This window comes from Geotrypetes seraphini, chromosome 9 (assembly GCF_902459505.1).
Source record: "Geotrypetes seraphini chromosome 9, aGeoSer1.1, whole genome shotgun sequence".
NCBI classification, from domain to species: domain Eukaryota; kingdom Metazoa; phylum Chordata; class Amphibia; order Gymnophiona; family Dermophiidae; genus Geotrypetes; species Geotrypetes seraphini.
In genome coordinates, this window is record NC_047092.1 from 185,663,096 (window position 1) to 185,683,605 (window position 20,510).

General features: G+C 39.6%; 1 protein-coding gene across 3 annotated transcripts in view; it reads right to left on the reverse strand.

Moving 5' to 3' along the window:
- RUBCN (rubicon autophagy regulator) overlaps positions 1–20,510 on the reverse strand; it is a 76,312-nt gene that overhangs the window by 33,928 nt on the left and 21,874 nt on the right. For 2 of the 3 annotated variants that reach the window (XM_033959462.1, XM_033959465.1), the window contains exons 8-12: positions 8,002–8,097; positions 5,746–5,861; positions 2,917–3,124; positions 2,426–2,527; positions 1,132–1,206 (exon numbers count right to left, since the gene is read on the reverse strand). In XM_033959462.1, the coding sequence (XP_033815353.1) occupies positions 1,132–1,206; positions 2,426–2,527; positions 2,917–3,124; positions 5,746–5,861; positions 8,002–8,097 (597 nt within the window). The remainder of the gene's footprint in view (positions 1–1,131; positions 1,207–2,425; positions 2,528–2,916; positions 3,125–5,745; positions 5,862–8,001; positions 8,098–20,510) is intronic. The other variant, XM_033959463.1, reaches the window with a different exon arrangement.

Here is a 20,510-nt window from a genome sequence, read left to right on the forward strand (position 1 = left end):
TCATTTTGTTTTCTCCGTTTCTGATAATAGTGTACAAAACAAAACATGAAATGTGTTTTTTCTCCTCGTTTTTATTTGGTAACCTGAAACATTTTCCTAGGTGTTTGGAAATAACAGCCCATCCCTAGTAATTATCCTTCCTGAGGATTATGAGACGCATCAAGTGGAAGGGGCCACTGCTGGCAGGCTGAATTTACAGAGCAATTTCTATCATCAAACCACAGTGTGCATCGTTTCTCAGAACATACTGAATAATGTCAAGAGCTTCCTTGATTCCCATAATGTGAAGGACTCCATGGTTTGGTTTGGTTTTTTTACTTCACCAACATATTAAAAGGAGACCCTCCTGATTTAGAACTGCTGGAAAAAAATAGCACTTACCTAGGAGCAAAATTATATGGCAGAGTTTTATCTCCAGTTAGACAGAGCCCACAGAAACTCAGAGTAAAGTGTCATGGATATGATATTTTATTTTACAAATTTGTAACCCGCTTTTTGCCTTTCTATGCTGTTTCCTCATCATCATCGTCAGCCATGACAAGAGAGGAATTTCCAACAATTTCCCAGTCTTGATTCAGTTAGTATTCTCAAAACAGAAAGATTTCATGCAGAAGCCAGGGCTTTGGATCTATGTGGCTTTATATACTACAGATATCACAGTAAAATTTAGCATATGCACATTATTCAGGAGTGACTCAATCCATTTCCAGCACCGTGAAAAGAGTTACAGAAAACAACAAAAAAAGCATTTGCACGCATAGGTACAGAAAGCAGTTGTCCACCCCCAAACCTAATATCTGTTAATCAGTTCCTAGAGAAAAGACTCTGCAGGGACCCAGACCAAGAAAAGCCCAGCAGACAGGTAAGTGCAAGTGCAAGGTCACACACACAGGTGTATGGCATGATCTAAGAATGACAGGGAGCCGGGAAAATATAGTGCAAAACCTGTCTAGAAGTAGCAGCATCTGGAGCCGAATTAGATTATGTATTTTGACTTCATCTTTAAAGTCCAATCTTGCAGTCCAAAATGTAATCTCCCTGTGATGCTTAGATAAACTCTAATAAAAAAAGTTTCGCACACATGAAGTGCACACGCATGAAACACCCCCGTTATGCAAGCTGGTATACTACCTGAAAATAAGGAAGCCATTGATACTGACAGTCCGTTCTTAGACATTAGAACCAGGTTAGAGTCATCACAACCATCTGTGTGATACAGCAACAAAATGTTTAACATTGGCACACTGGTAGCTGAGCAGTGGAGTGAAAGCAAGAACAATTCTGTAGCCAAACTAGCTCCTTAAGATTTAAATAGATAACAGAGCAGGCATTATACCTGGGCCAATAAAATAGTTTAAGGACATCCCAGTCTAAGTAGTTCCGTATCTGGAGGTTTCTGTTCAGAGATCCTGGCAACCTTGTCTGCCGTTCCGTTCAGAATCATGATGCCTAACTTCCTTTGCTCTGAATTAAGATTTACTAAGCAATTGTCAAATTCTCGGCTCACAATAAGGTACAGCCACAAATCAAGACATTTCCACTCATCAGATGACACTGAAAGTCTAACTAAACCCAGAGCTCTTCTGATGCAGAGGAGAGAGCAGGTTCTGTGCAATGATGTCAACAGAAATGGTATGCTCTAGTAGACAGAAAAGACAGGGTCTGCTCAGACTGCTTCTCATAGCAAGAAATTCATTACACATACAGAACTTAACCCGTGGGAAAGTCACAGTATGCAGCCAAGATCCCCTGAGTATTAATACGTAAGAAAAAGTGGCCGATCTCAGACAGATTCCTTCTGTTGAGTAAAATGCGAACCCATGCGGCACATGAAGTGGCTTCACTGGTGAAGGCTTGCTGGCCAAAAGAGACTTTCTAATCAGCAGAGCTCAAGACCAAGGTGTATCAAAAGAGCAAAAACTTTTCGGGCGCAGTTTCCAAACTGCCCATATTGGGACAAACTTTATGGAAACTTTTAACCTGCTGACTCTGCATCAGTTTTCAAAGTTTCCCTTGAAATTTACTGCAGGTAAAAAATATCTGCCCCTGTTTTTTTTGTACGGAAAATACAACCTATGTACATTATTTGCTTGCTCTGACCCAGCAGAAATCCTCTTCCAAGTGGGTCTAACATTACATGCCTTGCAGAACACCAGTGAGGGAGGTCAATTACACGTGTCATTTGCTATTTAACCATGAAAACATCCTTAAAAATTGCTCCTTTGAAGGCAGGCAGTATTTTAACCTTATTTTGATGGTTGCCCTTAAAGGATTCCATATCTTCCAGATCAGGACATAACGTCTTGCATATAAGGTTATTATGCCTGATCAGGAGACATATTTTGGATTACAGCAAGGAGAAGGTTAAATCCACATGACAGAAACGGTCAATTCTATTCTGCCCACATAAGTGGGGCTCTCTCACCTCTTATCTCGTATTCATCCACCTCATCCACTGACCCCGAATCAGACAGCCTCATGGAATCACGGGAGCTGAACTGAGACCCACTCTCTGTGGCTGTGAAGCCTGAAAAGAAGTTCAAGAAAGCAATTTTAAGCACCATCGCCACCCATGTGAGGTCTCTCGTCAGCTTTTAAAATGGAGCAGACAGCCTTTGCTGGTTTAAGACTATATGTGGCTCTAAGATCACAGTCCACTGAATGGAAAGAGATACGATGATTCATAAAGAAAGCTTTCTAATCACAGGTTCCTTTTGGGAAACTACTGGACAAAACACCAGGTTCATCACTAATTCAGGTAAGTAAATGGCTAAGAATAGGATGGAGAGATGAATTCCTGAGATAATTATCAACAACTAGATTAGACATTGTGCTTGCAACTTGAAGTCTGATCCAACCCTTCTTGACAATGAAAGATTTCCCAGGACACAATCACTGATTCGAGAGAGATCTTACTATCAGATTCCGGGTCTCCATAGATGGGAAGGTTGCGCTTAGTCTGGATTTCCTTTCTCCGCATTCGAATCTTTTGCTTTAGCTCTTGGATTTCTTTATCACTGTCATCATCCTCCTCCTCCTCCCGCAACTGTCGACTTATCAGATTACATTTCATCAACTCGATGGCTGCAATCAGCGACTCCGAAATGCTGAAGTGCGCATTCTCCTAGACACAATTAGAAATGGGTCAGTCAGAAGGGAACAATCAAATATTGAAATTGTATTTACTTCCAGACTTGATATGTTGCAAGCGATCCACAGTGGCAACTACACAGTTTACAATAAAAACAAGATAAGAGACACAAAAGTCATACAACAATTGGTCCAAATGATTCTGGGCCCTGGACAAGTCGCTTAATCCTCCACTGCCCCAGGTACGTTAGATACGCAGATTGTAAGCCCGCCGGGACAGACAGGGAAAATGCTTGAAGCACCTGAATATAAACTGCTTAGACAACCTCCATTGATAGGTGGTAAATAAATAACAGATGGGTCTTGAGATTTGAACTTGAGGATTCTGAATGGATGTGAGGAGGAAAGTCATTCCATAGAGAGGGGCCTGGGTAGCTGAAGATATTCTCGAGAGATAGTAAGACAAAGATGGGAAAGTAGGCTTTGCAAAGAGATTAGCGAAGGGTGCGGGGAGGTGTCTAAGGGATGAAGAGGGCGCTCAGGGAGGAGCACTAGGATAACGGGACTTGAAGCCCAGACCAGACTGAAGTAGGGAGCGAAGCGATGGGCTGAGTTGAGAATCTTTACAGCAGCAGACTGGATTAACTGTAACCATTTGAGGAAGTAAAGAGAAAGATGCATAAAGAGAATTCTGGTAATCAATACATGAGATGACAACGGAGAAAAGGAGCGTGTGTGTATAAGAGGGTGAGAAAAAAAGAGCAGACAGCAGCATTGGAAGGACAGATCAGAGTCAAACAAGAATTTGGGCAGTGTCCATCTCTAAGGGGTTTGCAAAATATTTCTGTAATTTCAATTTTCTTGTGAGCATTTTTTACTCCCACCACAAGAAGCAAACTTTAGATTCAGGAGCAGCAGGGTCACTCTGACCAGTCTACTGATAGTGCGGATGCAGTGGCAGAAACGTCACAAGTCCCTTTCTGGAACAAAGGCACTGCACCTAGCTCTAAATCGAGAGCGGCTCTCCCTGCCCCAGTGTAGAGGACAGAGTTTCATTTCAAACTAACTCAGACCATCAGGCTTCACCACAAAGATATAAAAACTGCTAAAGCTTAGGAAAGTGAATCAGGGCCAGAACTGGAATGGTCAGTTCACTGGTCACCCATATGAAGTACTGTCAGATTCTGCCAAGGCACGACAGCCTCTTTATGCCTGCTTATAATAGAAACTCAGTCAACCCTCTTACAGATGTGTATTGGCAAGTCACTTATGGCACCTACTGAATAAGCAAATGGACCATCTAGTCTGGCCAACTGGCTTCCTCTCACAGTGCCATAGGCTTGACTTGCTCTCTGGTTTTCCTCACTTATTTACATTTGTCTCAGGCTTGTTTGAATTCTACTTCTGATTTGGTCTCTATACTTCTGCTAGGGAGGACATTCCAAGCATAAGAACATAAGAACTGCCGCTGCTGGGTCAAACCAGTGGTCCATCATGCCCAGCAGTCTGTTCAAAGACCAGTGCCCTAACTGAGACCAGCCCTACCTACATACGTTCCGGTTCAGCAGGAACTTGTCTAACTTTGTCCTGAATCCCTGGAGGGTGTTTTCCCCTATGACAGACTCCGGAAGAGCATTCCAGTTTTCCACCACTCTCTGGGTGAAGAAGAACTTCCTTATGTTTGTACGGAATCTATCCCCTTTCAACTTTACAGAGTGCCCTCTCATTCTCCCTACCTTGGAGAGGATGAACAACCTGTCCTTATCTACTAAGTCTATTCCCTTCAGTACCTTGAATGTTTCGATCATGTCCCCTCTCAATCTCCTCTGTTTGAGAGAGAAAAGGCCCATTTTCTCTAATCTTTCACTGTATGGCAATTCCTCCAGCCTCTTAGCCATCTTAGTCGCTCTTCTCTGGACCCTTTCGAGTAGTACTGTGTCCTTCTGCACCATGATTTCTTGTTCTACAACCTCCCTTTCCCCCAAAAAATGTTTCTAGCATAAAAGACTAAGTTTAACTTCCTCCCTTCATGAACTGCTGGGACACTCTTCTGAAACACCAAAATAGGGTTCAAATTCTACAGCATCACCAGTCACTGTAAGCTGCCATCATATTCCCATCAGTATTTTCCATTCTCCACCGTAACAACGGAGCAGTGAAACACCGTCAGCTCCGATCTTGGGCACACCTCCATGAAGCCATACCGCCTGTGTTCAGACCTACTGAGCCCTGATCTGAAAGTGCAGGCTATCCAGAAGGTGCACTGCTAGGCAGCCAACCTCCTGGAAACAGACTTTCTGTAAACTCTGCGATCTCCCGCAGTCAGAGCTGTCCCCGTGGGGAACCTCCACAGCACAAAGGTGGAAATCACAATCAAAAGACCGAGTTTAAAGAAAAACTAAGCATGAGAAGAAAAGACGAGCTAGCTCCAACTGTCTGGCTTGTAGGAATGCAACTGAATTCATGGGAGGGGGCTGAAAATATGCACATGAGGCTTCCTACAAGCTGTCTGGTGACCATAGATTCATAACCCACTTGTCTAGGAATAGAGCAGGATTGTACAAGAACCAGGGAATTTCCCAGCCCAACTGTGTATAGCCAATTTACAATAACTGAGAAAAGATGAAAAGACAAGCCTCTAACTTCCCGTTATACCTTTTCCAAGTCTGCACAGCTTCCAAAGTCCTGCTCAGATAAGTAACTTATTAAGGACTGTCCCTTGGAAGGTCTTCGGAACATCCCCTCTCCTGAAGTCAGACTCTGGCTGCTTTCTGCAAGAGAAGAGTAAATATTACATATTGCCCAGGAATCCCTGATGTGCAGGTAAAAAAACAAAGTGGTCAGAGGAGGGCAAAAAAGCTTCATTTGCACAAGATGTTCAGGTCAGGATGTGTGTTTTGCATTAGAATACCAGCAACTTACTGCCAAACTCAAAAGCAGGAGCATCACTTTCTCAAAACAAGCGACATCATTTAGGGTTTTACACACATAGACACTGGTAATTATTACACATGTCAAATGCCAGATTTCAGAAGACTGCGTATACAAGAGAAGCCAATTAAGAAACAGACTGACACTGCTATGCTTGAGGTAGCACTAAGATACTACTGAGGTAAGTAGAACTCCTCTTGTTCCTCCCCACCATCACTAGCACAGACACTGGGTCCAAGCAAGCAGATAACTGACGCTCAAAAACTCCTCTGAGTAGATCTAAATATCAATGGGAAAACTTTTTTTTGAAAATCTATCATCGTGGAATCAGAAACTCTCTGGTTGGACTTGCACTAGGTCTGGCTACTGAGGGTGGCCAAATTTCAGTTTTGGTTTTTCTGACTGAAAGCTAATCAAACTACATTAAGCTAATCCAATTAAAAAGGTATCATTTTTTCCCTTTATGTTTTTGGTTTTGGCACCGAACTAGCTCGATGAGGCCACAAGACCATGAGTGCTTCTGAAGGTAGGCCTGAGAAGCTGGTCTGCTTCCTGCCGAGAGAGGCGACTCATTTTCTGTCAAGGGGTAGCCAATGGCTCTGGTTTTTTAGGCGACTCATTTTCTGTCAAGGGGTAGCCAATGGCTCTGGTTTTAGAGGCGACTCATTTTCTGTCAAGGGGTAGCCAATGGCTCTGGTTTTAGAGGCGACTCATTTTCTGTCAAGGGGTAGCCAATGGCTCTGGTTTTAGAGGCGACTCATTTTCTGTCAAGGGGTAGCCAATGGCTCTGGTTTTAGAGGCGACTCATTTTCTGTCAAGGGGTAGCCAATGGCTCTGGTTTTAGAGGCGACTCATTTTCTGTCAAGGGGTAGCCAATGGCTCTGGTTTTACACAACAACATCAGGAACTTTCTGGTGGGACATAAGTAGATCCGACTATGTTCTGGTCATTTTTACACAGAATCAGGAACTCTGGTCTTGAAGAATTTTGTTTGCTACCTTCTGCAATGGCAACCTGCAATTAAAATGTTAGTATAGAATACAAACACTAACCCTAGCGTACAGCATACATTTAATAGAACCTTTACGTGTTACAGGGTCAGGGTATGCTTGCCAGGAGTGCCCAGAGCAAGCAGCTTTTCTTCTTAGTTTACAGTCCACCCAACTAGTTTTTCAAAAATATATTTCTAAATAATTTCTTAACACAGATGCTCTACAATGTAATCCATGACTCTGCAGCTTAGAAGTCAGAGAAGCATGCTGTGAACCAGTGGAGCCAGGGTTCAAATTCCATGTCATTCATTGCCTCAATTGCAACTTAGACTGTTAACACAACTGGGCAGAGAAATAGCTCACCTTGAGCTCGGATTTGGAAAAGATGAACAATTCATTCTAAATCCACTAAATGTAAAAATCCAAATTGTTTGCCATTACTATATATGTACAATTTAATACTAGTAGTAATGAAATAACTAAAAAATAATCCAACTTGTTTTAGCTGATCTCAGCATCCAGCTAAATCTAATCTACAGCTGGTGAACCTCAGCTCCCTGAAAGAAAACAGGTGTAGGGGACGGGGGCTCTTACCTAGGCTATCTGCAAAACTCAGCCTGCTTCATTTCAATGGATCCTCCACCTTCGATTCAGGTTCCCCTCCTTACTGCCATTCAGCTGACAGATGAAGCCCAACCCAGGAGGCTCAGGGCGTGGTTCGGGTTTAGTGCAGCCACCCCTGGTCCCTCCCCTGTCAACAAAGCTAACTAGAGGGCTCAGACTGGGCCCTACTCCTCAAGTGGATCAAGCAGATGAAGGCAGAAAGGTATGGTTAAAAGACATGGTATACAGAGAGATGAAATAGAGAAAACCCACTGTGGGTTTGAGAGAGGGCTTTTGTGTTCCTCTGTAAAAGGGATTTTATCTGCTCATCTGCAAGTAAAACAGCTTCAAATGTGGTGCAGAAGTGAATGCAGATGCCACTCACCTTGTTCCATATACAGGGAACTCTGCGGGTGGACTCCTCTGCTCTGAGATGTACAGGAGATATGGTTCTTCAACTTCAAAGTGTCACTGCAGGACTCTAAGAGATACAAAGGACAAGAAAAACATACCAGTGGCATTATGAATCAGAAACAATTATACTGAAGATAGAGGACCTAAAATGACGTGAGAGAAAACTATTACAAAAGGCTCACAATGCATGTACAAAAAACATTTATTTTGCTCAACTTAAAGGGTCCATATTTATTAATGCAAACAAAGAGTGAATGATTGGTGAAGTATAAAATCATGCAACAGTCAGTCCAGCAATGGGGAAGAAAGGAGTACAAACACTGGTGTCAATTCAAAAGCAATTCCTTGTCTTGCTGAACAGGGGCTTTTATTCCCTCAGAAGCAAAGGCCATTGCCAACCCAAACTACTACCTAAAGTCAATTAAAGGAAGCCGTGCTGATGAGAGAGATTTAAGGTACCACGAAGAGCCTCACTCTTACAATAATCCCCTTCTGTCTTGCCTTATCTACCTTATCTCCTGGGAGCAGATTGTTTATTTATTTATTTATAATCCGCTCACAATAAAACATACATAAGAATAACAACAAACTCAATCGGTGAAGTTGTCCTATCCAATTTGATTTTCATCTACTCTCCAAAGGCCATATTTCACCATTATCCAACAATCAAGATTTTTACATCAACCAAATGCTTTAACAAAGAAATGACTTAAGAACATAAGCATTGCCTCTGCCGAGTCAGACCAGGGGTCCATCGTGCCCGGCAGTCCGCTCCCACAGCGGCCCCCCAGGTCCATGACCTGTAAGTTCTCCACCACCTAAATTGTTTATGCCCTAATCCTGAAGTACCCTGTATAGTAACCCTCTATTCTATACCCTGTAATCCCTTTCTCCTTCAGGAAGACATCCAATCCCTTTTTGAAACCCAATATTGTACTCTGTCCTATCACCTCTCCTGGAAGTGCATTCCAGGTGTCCACCACCCTCTGAGTGAAGAACTTCCTAGCATTCATCTTAAATCTGTCTCCTTTCAGTTTCTCTGAATGCCCTCTTGTTTTTGATGTCCCCGCTAGCCTGAAGAATCTGTCCCTCTCCACCTTCTCTATGCCTTTCATGATTTTATAAGTCTCTATCATGTCGCCTCTAAGTCTCCGCTTTTCCAGGGTAAAGAGCTCCAGCTTCTCTAGCCTTTCAGTATATGAAAGGTTTTCCATGCCCTTAATCATCTTTGTTGCTCTTCTCTGGACCCTCTCAAGCATCGCCAAATCCTTCTTAAGGTGCGGCGACCAGTATTGGACGCAGTACTCCAGATGCGGGCGCACCATCGCTCGATACAGTGGCAGGATAACTTCTTTCGTTCTGGTAGCGATACCTTTTTTGATAATGCCCAACATTCTGTTCGTCTTCTTTGAGGTCGCTGCACATTGTGCCGCTGGCTTCATCGTTGTATCCACCAATACCTCCAAGTCTTTTTCTAAGTTGCCTTCCCCCAGTACCCTTCCTCCCATCGTATAGCTGTACATCGGGTTCCCTTTCCCTATGTGCAAGACTTTACATTTCTCTACTTTGAAGCTCATCTGCCATCTTTTCGCCCACTCACCCAGCTTGTTCAGATCACTTTGTAGATCTTTGCATTCCTCAACAGTTCTGACCCTACTGGAGAGTTTTGTGTCGTCCGCGTATTTTATAACTTCACACTTTGACCCTGTTTCCAGGTCATTAATGAATATATTGAACAGCAACGGTCCCAGCACTGACCCCTGTGGGACACCACTCATGACCCCTTTCCAGTCAGAGTTGTGTCCCTTTACTCCTACCCTCTGCTTCCTGTCCGCCAGCCAATTTTTGACCCATCTGTGCACGACCCCTTCCACCCCGTGGCTCCACAGCTTCTTTAGTAGGCGCTCGTGGGGTACCTTGTCAAAGGCTTTTTGGAAATCCAGATATACGATGTCTATAGGGTCACCTTTGTCCAGTTGTTTGCTTATTCCCTCAAAGAAATGCAGTATTCCTTTACAGAAACCATGCTGGCTTGTTCTCAACAGATTATTTTTTTTTATGTGCTCACTGATACTTTCTTTGATCAATGATTCGGCCATCTTCCCCGGAACTGAGGTTAAGCTCTGCAGTTTCCGGTCTGCAGTTTCCTTGGTCGCCTCTCGATCCTTTTTTGAAGATAGGTGTAACATTTGTTATCCTCCAGTCCTCCGGGATTACCCCTGTTCTCAAGGATAGATTACAAATCAGCCGCAGTAACTCCACTGTTTCGTCTCTGAGCTCTTTCAGTATTCTCGGGTGGATTCCGTCTGGGCCCGGAGATTTGTCAGTTTTTAATCTATCTATCTGCTTGAGCACATCTTCGAGGCTTACCTCCATGTATGATAATTTTCCCTCTTGATCCCCCTTGAAGATTTTTTCCGGTTCAGGCACGTTGGATGTGTAAAGACCGACGAGAAGAACGTGTTTAGTCTGTCAGCCACCTTTTTCCTCCTTCACCACTCCCTTCCTGTCTCCCTCGTCCAAAGGTCTCACCTCCTCCCTCGCCGGCTGCTTTCCTTTCACATAAAGGACGAATGGTTTAAAATATCGTGCTTCCTTGGCTAGTCTCTCTTCGTATTCTTTCTTTGCTTTTCTGACCACTCGGTGACATTCTTTTTGCTGCTTCCTGTGCTCCTTCCAATTTTCATCAGTTTTGTCCTTTTTCCACTTCCAAAATGATTTTTTCTTGTCTATCACTTCTTTTACTTCATTGGTTATCCATGCTGGGTTTTTTGTATGATTCTTCTTGCATCCTTTCCTAAATCTGGGTATATACAGGTTTTGCGCCTCATTTACCGTGTCTTTGAATAAAGACCAGGCTTGCTCCACAGTCTGTGATTTCTTGGTGCTGTTTCTGAGTTTCTTCCTGGCCTTGATCGATGTATTACTGTTTACGTATGGGGACACTTTTCAAAAAAAAAGACCCTTTTTTTGTGTATCCCATAAGTCAGGGGTGTCCAATGTCGGTCCTCGAGGGCCACAATCCATTCGGGTTTTCAGGATTTCCCCAATGAATACAATGAAAGCAGTGCATGCAAATAGACCTCATGTATATTCATTGGGGAAATCCTGAAAATCCGACTGGACTGCGGCCCTCGAGGACTGACATTGGACACCCCTGCCATAAGTAAAACTCCCCCTCCCTCCTCCACTGGAAGTGGGTTCAGGGTATGGCCAGTAACGAAGGGTCATCTCCACCCAGCACACTTGGTTCTTGATAGTACATCAGGAAAAGAATTTACATAGCATTACAAAATTACCCTTCTGGTTTTTTAAATCTCTAATAGTCCTATTCTTTATTCCAGGCGTTATTCTAGGGAGAGACAGAAAGGGCGGCAAATGTATACAGATGACTCTCCAGTGCAGGAAACCATGGCAAAAACTGCATGCAAATTACAGAAAACAACAGGTGAACAGAGAGAGCGTCTGCAGCAACAGGAAGGAGAAATGGGTAATTAAAGGAGCCTTTGCAGTCTTGATCTGCCATACAAATCAAGGGAAAAGAGAAGAGGAGGGCACAAAGGGGCATTGTTCCCCAAATTAACTACTAGGTATGGTCATTATTACATCATGAGTTTGTTTGCACCTCATCTGACACCAGTGCTTTGGAAATGGGTCTGATCTTGATGGAATAATTGCACAGAATGAGGAGAGCATGCAGAGTTTTTTACTGGCTTCCAAACCTGCCACAGGATCTTCGACTATAATGGTGATATTCCTGAGACTTCCTGTGAGAAGCAGCCAGTGTTAAGAGAAGGGGAAAGCAAAGAGGTTAGAGACACTCAAGACATCGGTCCCCCCCATAACTGAAGACCCTTTTGGTCTGGAAGCAGACACCTCCAGCACAGGAGGTTGCCTTCAGATGGAGACACAAGCAAGAAAGCTAAGGATATATTGCTAAGAACCTGACACTTAAAAACTTCAGCCCTCAGTCAGTCAGTCTTTGGAAGTCCAAAAAGAACTTCTAATCTTGAGCATCGTCACAGAAATGTCTCTGAATACCTCAAATTTTAGCAAATGATATCAAAACTCTTAAGATGAACAGAGCTGAATTAGCTAAATTTGCAAGTTACGAGAACTTTTCCCCTTATTAGTGCAGAATGAAAAAAAATCTACAGTTAAGCTTTGGTTCATGCCACCTATCTAGGAAATGAGAAGATTCTTCCATCTATTATCTTTTAGGTACACAGCACAGGTGGCCATAGGAACACATTTTTAAAAAGAAAAGTTGATGCTAAACTCAGCACAAATTGTCTTTCCTTGGATGAGGCGGAGTTTGTTCAACATTGGGTAAAACTCAAATACCCACCCATCGATTCTAAAGCTCCTGCATCCTCTCAATCAAACCTTACTGAGGACATAGTGAAAGTATGTACAATGGCGTCCCTAACTGACCCTGTACTCCAACCCACTGCCATCAGCAACATCTGTCCACTTGCATATCAGAAAGTGTAGGCATTTGCCTAGCAAAGTCTAGGCAGATTCCTAACATGTCCTCACAATGAAACCGCTTATAACATACCTCTTGGAGGTCCTCTATAGTACAGAGATGTAGAAGCATTTACCCCCTCCTGATTTCCCCTCTTATTGCATATATGTCACACTGAAATGTAATATAAGACAGAGGGAAACTGAGTAAACACTATTCAGATTTTTAAATAACTTCCAATGCTACATATTGCCCATATGAAAAAGTAACTGCCCATAAACTTAACTGGTTATACCACTTTTAGCAGCAATGATTGCAAGCAACCCTCCCTCCAATAATTAGATATCAATCTTTTACATCACTGTTGAGAATCTTTGTCCACACATTTTGTAGGTTTTTGTGCATGAACTGCTCATTTCAGTTCCTGACACAGCATCTCTATTGACTAAGCCAATCCAAAACTTTAAATTTTGCTTCTCTCCAATAATGGCAACTTCTTCTGGTCCCGAGTTGGAAAAGCATCCCTACACCATCATTAGGGTTTGTCTAGAAAAACCTAAAGTTGGCAAAACTGTGAGAACTGAAGTTTTTTCCATGAATTTGATTGTGATTGATCAGAAAATTTTAAAGCCCATCCTGGGGTCCCCTCAAAGCCACTGATTACATAAAGCTGTGTTTTTCTTAAAATTTGCTATTACTTTTGCTTAATGGAGCGAATTTCTTGGTATTATAGCTATAACTTATATTTTCACACTCAGCAATGACACTGATAAAGACATTTTATGCAAAAAATCTAGCAGTATTTTAGTAAATGGACCTTCACTGTCTGCTTTATGGTGGAAAATAACAGAAATTTAACATACATCGCTAATAGCTAAGCACGTACACTTTGGTGTAGGCATCTCCCAATGGCATTCAATGTTTTCTTGAGATAGTCAGGATAAAGCTTGCAATTTTGTTCAGCTCACCGAGGCCTTGTTGCAAAGAGTTGACCAGCATCACAGGCTTTATCCTATCTTAAGAAAACACTGAATGCTTGAGTATTTGGAACTCCATTGGGTGACGACTACAACAAAATGTACGTGTTTCGCTATTAGCCAAGTATGTCAAATTTTTGCTATTTTCCACAATAAAGTGCAGATCTTAAAGGTTCATTTAATAAAATATTTCAGAGACTACAGGAACTCGTCGACTTACGACCTATTCAAGTTACGACTGTTCGGCTTTACGAGGCGTTTACTAGTTTCCCCGTCAGCTGTTAGCAGCCCCAGTCTCTCGCACTCCCAAGTCTCGCTATGCAGCAGTAATAATATAAAGAGGAGGAGGTGACACAAAGCTATGCCGGGCAATCAAATCGCAGAAGGACAGCGAGGAACTCCAGAGCGACTTGAGCCGATTGGAAAATTGGGCAGATAAATGGCAGATGAAGTTTAATGTGGATAAATGCAAAGTCATGCACTTAAGAAGAAAAAATAAGGAACACAAGTACAGTATGTCAGGTGCAACTCTGGGGAAAACCGAACAGGAAAGGGACCTGGGCGTATTAATCTATAGGACCCTGAAGCCGTCGGCGCAATGCACAGTGGCAGCGAAAAAAGCGAATAGAATGCTAGGCATGGGATTGTTCTCCCTTGAGAAGAGGAGACTGCCAGGGGATATGATCGAGACTTTCAAAATACTGAAAGGATTCAACCAAATAGAGCAGGACAAAAAACTATTTACAATGTCCAATGTGACAAGGACAAGAGGACATGGACTAAAGCTAAGGGGGGAACAGGTTCAGGACAAATATCAGGAAGTTCTGCTTCATGCAACGAGTGGTGGCAGCGCTCCTCTTACCTGGGCAACCGTTGAATAAATAAAGATTTCCTTTTAAACTGTTTTCGGCTGAAAACCTCGGAGAGGACAGCGGGAACATGGCGAGCACCCGACAGAGTAAAAGTGAAACCGGAGGGGTGGTGAAAAGGCAGAAGCAGGATCAAATTACCCCGAGTAAGGTTCCGCTTCCTGCTGATGTATCGGAGGAGTTAAGCAAAGCTGAAGTTATGGGGGAACTGAGGCAAATCAAACAAATGCTGACAGAGACTGTGAGTAATATGGCAGAACTGAAGGAAGAAATCCTGAATATACACAGACAAATGGAAGTAGCTAATAAAAGAACAACAGAGTTAGAAGTTAAAATGGAGGGAAAAAGATGCAAAAATGACAGTTTGGAAATAATTCAATTGAAAAGTCAGCTGGAAGATTACGAAAACCGTGGAAGAAGAAAGAATATAAAACTTTTTGGAATACAGGAAAATTTGGAAGGGAAAAATGCAATACAGTTTTTAGAAAATTTAATTCCTAGATTATTGCAGTTGGATTTCAAACAGCCTTTGGAAATAGAACGGGCGCACAGGATTCCAATAAAGAGTCTGGAAAATCAAGGGAGACCAAGACCATTAATATTCAAGATGTTAAGATACCAGCAAGCAATAAAAAAGATAAAAACTTAAACTATAAAGGATCCAAAATATGGTTTTTACCAGACTTTGCTAAAAATACAGCAAATATTAGGAAGAAATTCCTTGATCTGAGATCTCAATTAAAGGAAAAAGGATATAAGTATGGGTTATATTACCCAGCAAAAATGAGGGTATCTTGTGGGGATAAATCTTTGTATTTTGGTGATCCGGAAAAACTAAAGACCTTTTTTTCAAAATCAGAACCTATGTCATTTTAGCACAATGGGTGTTGAAATGAAGGGATAAATACTAAGACTGGATTGGAGGATATTGAACAAAAAATTAAATATAAAGAACTATGGGACTTTTGTTTGTTGGAAAAAGAAGAATATGCAACAAAGAACAGGAAATAAAAATGGACAAGTGAAAAAGAAAATAAAAGAAAGTAGAAAGAAGGATAGACTGGAAAGACATTAAAGTGAAGTTATTAGACTGAACTTTTAGGAGACTGAAAGATGGATGGTTGGAGTAAAGAATGAACAAGAAGGATTAAAGGACTGGACAAATTAACACAAAAGGAAAAGTGAAGACTGAATAGGAAAATAAATAGATGTGAAGGAGAAAGCAGGACTGATAGACTAAAAGGATATTATAAAAAAAAAAAAAAAAATGAAAGACAATGGGCAGTCAAAAGTCTTTTAAGAGTGGATGGATGGAGATAAGAAATAAATATTAAAGTTCAGTTTATTTAATAAGTCAGAAAAGGAGAAAGTAAAGAATGAAAGGACAATAAGGAAAAGATTGCAGAATGGACTAATGATAGAAAGGACAAGTTATATGATATTTAAATGCAAGTAAAGGAAAGGAAAATGAATAATATAAAAGAAAGATACATAAGAATTTATTGGTAGCTGAAGGAATGTAAAGATTGATGTTGTGATAATATAGTTTTAAAAAGATTGGATTTAATTTGGAGAAGAGGGAATATAAAAAAAGGGAAAAGGGAAAAAAAAAATTATTTTGAAAATGAAATAAAAATGTTTAAATACAAATAGAGGATAAAAACTTATAAAATTGAAAAGTTTTTTGTTTTGTTTTTTTAACAAATATATGAAGAGATGGATATTTGCTGTTGGATATTAAAAGGAGGATAGGAGAAGATGGATTAGATAATATAAGATATAGGAAAATGATACTTTTTATTAAATATATGACTATGATAGAATTTTCTTGAATGAAATAAAATGTTGGGGGAATGAATTAGAGATTGGTGAAATGATAAAAATGCATTAATGGAATGTTAGGAAATAAATATGGTTATGTGACTAAAGGTTAAATAATAGATAGAGAAATTCATTACTTTAAAATGGAAAAAAAAGAAAAGGTTTTATGATTAGAAGAGAGATATAATTAGATACATTGTGGAGAGGTAGTGAGTTTGTCTCAATAAAAGATAAAGGGGTTATTAATAAATATTGGTTGCCTGGGGGGAGGGGGGAAGTTGGGATTACTGTCCAATGTGTGTCCTTAAGCAGTCATTATATTGGGGGGGAGGGGTGGGAAGAAGGTGGGTATTAAAGATATTACTAGGATGATTAAGGAAAAGATTAATAAGGGATTGGGTAATTTGGAGGTAAGAATGTGTGCCATGGGGAGAAGTTTTTTAGATCTTAGTTATGGAAGAAAGGAAGAGGAAGATTATGATAAGGAGTATAAAATATATTATGTCTTTTAAGATATTTTCTATTAATGTCAATGGCCTAAATCATGTAATCAAAAGGAAAAAGGTATTATCATTTTTAAAGAAGCAAAACGCGGATGTTTATTGTCTGCAGGAGACCCATCTTAATATAAAGGAATCACAGAAACTAACGGGTGGGTGGGTGAAAGAATGTTTTTTTGCTCCAGCAGAGGGTAAAAAAGAAGGAGTAGCAGTTCTTATAAATAAAAAGTGTATGGCCAATTTTAAGATAGTAAATTCGGACCCACATGGAAGATGGCTACATGTTGATATAAGTATGGGAAATAATGCCCTGACGTTGTTCAATATATATGCCCCTAATTCGAATCAATCAGAATTCTTTAAAAAATTGCAGAGTATGTTGTTACCACTGGCTGCTTCTAATTTAGTGGTGGCTGGAGATTTTAATGCTGTAATGGATCCATTAATGGATAAAAAACCAGGTAAAAGTATAAAATCTTTAGGTTTAGATAATTTGGTTCAATCATGTGATTTGAAGGATATATGGCGTATTCTTCATTTTAATGATCAGGAATTTTCATTTTGTTCACAGGTTCATAAATCATTTTCAAGAATAGATTATATTTTTATTTCATCACATAAGGTGCAGCAAGTGATTAAGGCTTCCATTGATCCCATTATCATTTCGGATCATGCGGGAGTATGGATAGATTTACAATTAGATCAATTAGAAAATAGAAGACCTCTTTGGAGATTTGATAATGCATTGCTTGTGGATGAAAAATTTTTGGAAAATTTTAAAACACAAATTAGTGATTTCTTTCAAATTAATTTAGTGGAAGATACATCTATTGAAAATGTATGGGACGCTTTTAAAGCGACTATGAGAGGTCATATTATATCATATTCGGCTTTTGTTAGGAAACAGATTAAAAAACAGTATATAGAGTTAGAAAAAGAAATTAAAATACTAGAAACTAAATTGGTAAGCAAATGGGAACATAATGTATTACAAGCTCTTTTGAAAGCAAAAGGTAAATATAACGAATTAGCTTCAAAAATGATAAGAAGAGACTTGTTTTCCAAACAGACAATGTATTATGGAAATTCTAATAAGGTGGGAAGATTATTGGCAAATTATCTTAAAGCAAAAAAAAGAAGAACTAACATTAATGGGATAAAAGATGATAATGGTATAATAAACAATCAAACGGATATAATTTTAAAGCAATTTCTAAAATTTTATAAGGACCTGTATTCTTCCGAGCCTTATTTGGAGAGGCAAAAAGATGGTAAAAATTTTTTAGATTTAATTATTGGACCTAAGGTTCCTGATCATATAAAACGGAGTTTAGATGAACCTATATCATTAAAAGAATTAGAAACAGCGTTGAGATCTCTTAGAGTTGGATCCGCTCCAGGTGGTGATGGTTATACAGTAGAATTTTATAAAACATTTCAAAATGTCCTTTCCCCATATTTACTAAATTTATATCAGACACAACTGATAAAAGGTGATATTAAAGGTACTATGGCTGAATCAATAGTAATTGTTTTGCCTAAGCCAAATAAAGATCCTACTTTGGTTTCAAACTGCAGGCCTATATCTTTAATAAATGTGGATAATAAACTTTTGGTGAAAATTTTGGCTTTGAGATTAGCCAAAGCTCTCTCACATATTATAGACACGCATCAGACGGGTTTCGTTGCTAAAAGACATTCCTCTAATAACTCTAGATTGTTTCATATGTTAAATTTATAAAAAAAAATGGATGAACTGGCTTTTTACAGTTTCCTTGGATGCAGAAAAAGCGTTTGATAGGGTAGAATGGAATTTTATGTATCAGGCTTTAGAATGGTTTGGTATAGGTTCTGGATTTATACAAATGGTAAAAACATTGTATAGCTTCCCGATTGCAAGATTAAATATTAATAATATGATATCTGATGGTTTTCAATTGCAGAGGGGAGTTAGACAAGGTTGTCCTTTATCTCCTTTGTTATTTGATGTTGTATTAGAACCCTTATTGTTAGCAATACAGCAAGCAAGGGGGATACAGGGTATTCCATATTCCGATATGGAATATAAAATTTCGGCTTATGCGGATGATATTTTACTTTATTTGAGGAATCCAGAGTCTACCTTATCTTGTCTATTGGAATTAATTGATATGTTTGGCAAATTTTCAGGTTATAAAATTAATTGGAGTAAGTCTGAACTTATACCTTTAAATGTTCATTGTGTAAAAGGATTATTTGACGCTTTTCCGTTCATATGGAAAGAAGGATTTAAATATCTTGGCATTCAAGTTAAAAATACAATTGAAGATACAGTAAAAGAAAATGAAAAATTTGTATTGAAAAGAGTTACAGAGTTATGTGAGCAATGGAATCCGTTACATCTTTCTTGGTGGGGGAGAGTTCAAACTATTAAAATGATGATCTTGCCTGTAGTTTGCTACCAAATGAGTATGATACCTATTTATTTTCAGGGGTCCTTTTATAAAAAGCTTAATAGCATTTTAACGAAATTTCTTTGGCTTGGTAAAACGCATAGAATAGCTTTGGTATCTTTGCAAAAATCAATTAAGGAGGGAGGGGTAAATTTTCCAAATTTTTATAGGTACCATCAAGCCTATATTTTACGTCAGGGTATGTATTGGATCCTCCCAGAACTGATAGATAATGCACCGGATTGGTTATATTTGGAATGGCGCCTTATGTTTCCCCTAAATTTAGTTCATCTTCCAAGTATCATCATGCCTAGAAGATACAGAGAAAATAAGATATTAATGGATACTTGGAAAACGTTGAGGTTTATTAGTAAATTAACACCTGTCCCAATAAACAAGTCAACTAATCAGTCTTTATGGATAAACTCCAAGATTAAAATTGTTGGAGCTCAAATCCTTTGGAAGGACTGGATTATTGCAGGCATTAGATCTCTGAATGATGTTATTTCAGAAGGTAAACTGCTGGAATTTTCACAATTGCAACATAGATTTGGTCTTAGTAAAAAACAAAGTTTTAAATGGTTGCAATTGAAGCAGGCCATTCAGGTTGGGTTCCCTGAATGGAAAACATTGAATAATCAATAGAGTTTAGAGTTCTTATGCTTCCAAGCAGACTTCCTAGGGCATCAAGCTGCATTGTGGTATAAATTAATATCTGGATATTTGAATAAAAAACCAAAAAATGGTCTAAGAGACATTTGGAGCATTGAGATTAAGCATCAAATTACTGCATCTCAATGGCCACTAATTTGGTCTTGGAGAATGAGATGTACAGTGTCAGCATCTATGAGACAAACTTGGTTCTTTTTATTACATAGAGCTTTTTGGACCCCTACACGTTTGCAAAAATTAGATAGTTCTAAGTCCAATAAATGCTGGCACTGTAATCTGGAACCTGGGATGTTGGATCATTTACTGTATCATTGTCCCTACATTAAAAGTTTTTGGAATGCAATTTGGCCACAAATTAATAAATTGATGGAAAATCATGTAGCAATATCATATGATACAGTGTTATTTGGAATGATGATGAGAAAAAAAAGTCAAATTTCACCAGAAAATAACAAGCTTTTACTAGTCATGACAGGGGTTGCCATTCAGCATATAACCAATAACTGGAAGAATCATAGTAACCTTAATTATACATTTTGGTGGAATACAATTTGTCATATATTCAAAATGGAAAGAGTAATAGCAATACAAAGAGGGACATATCCTAAATTTATAAAAATATGGGGGCCATTGACAAAGTATTGTACTGAATGAATAGTAGGATTTATCTTCTTCTTTTCTTTTTCTTGTCTTCTTTATGGCACACATGGAGGGGGGTAGTGAAAATAATTTTACATAACA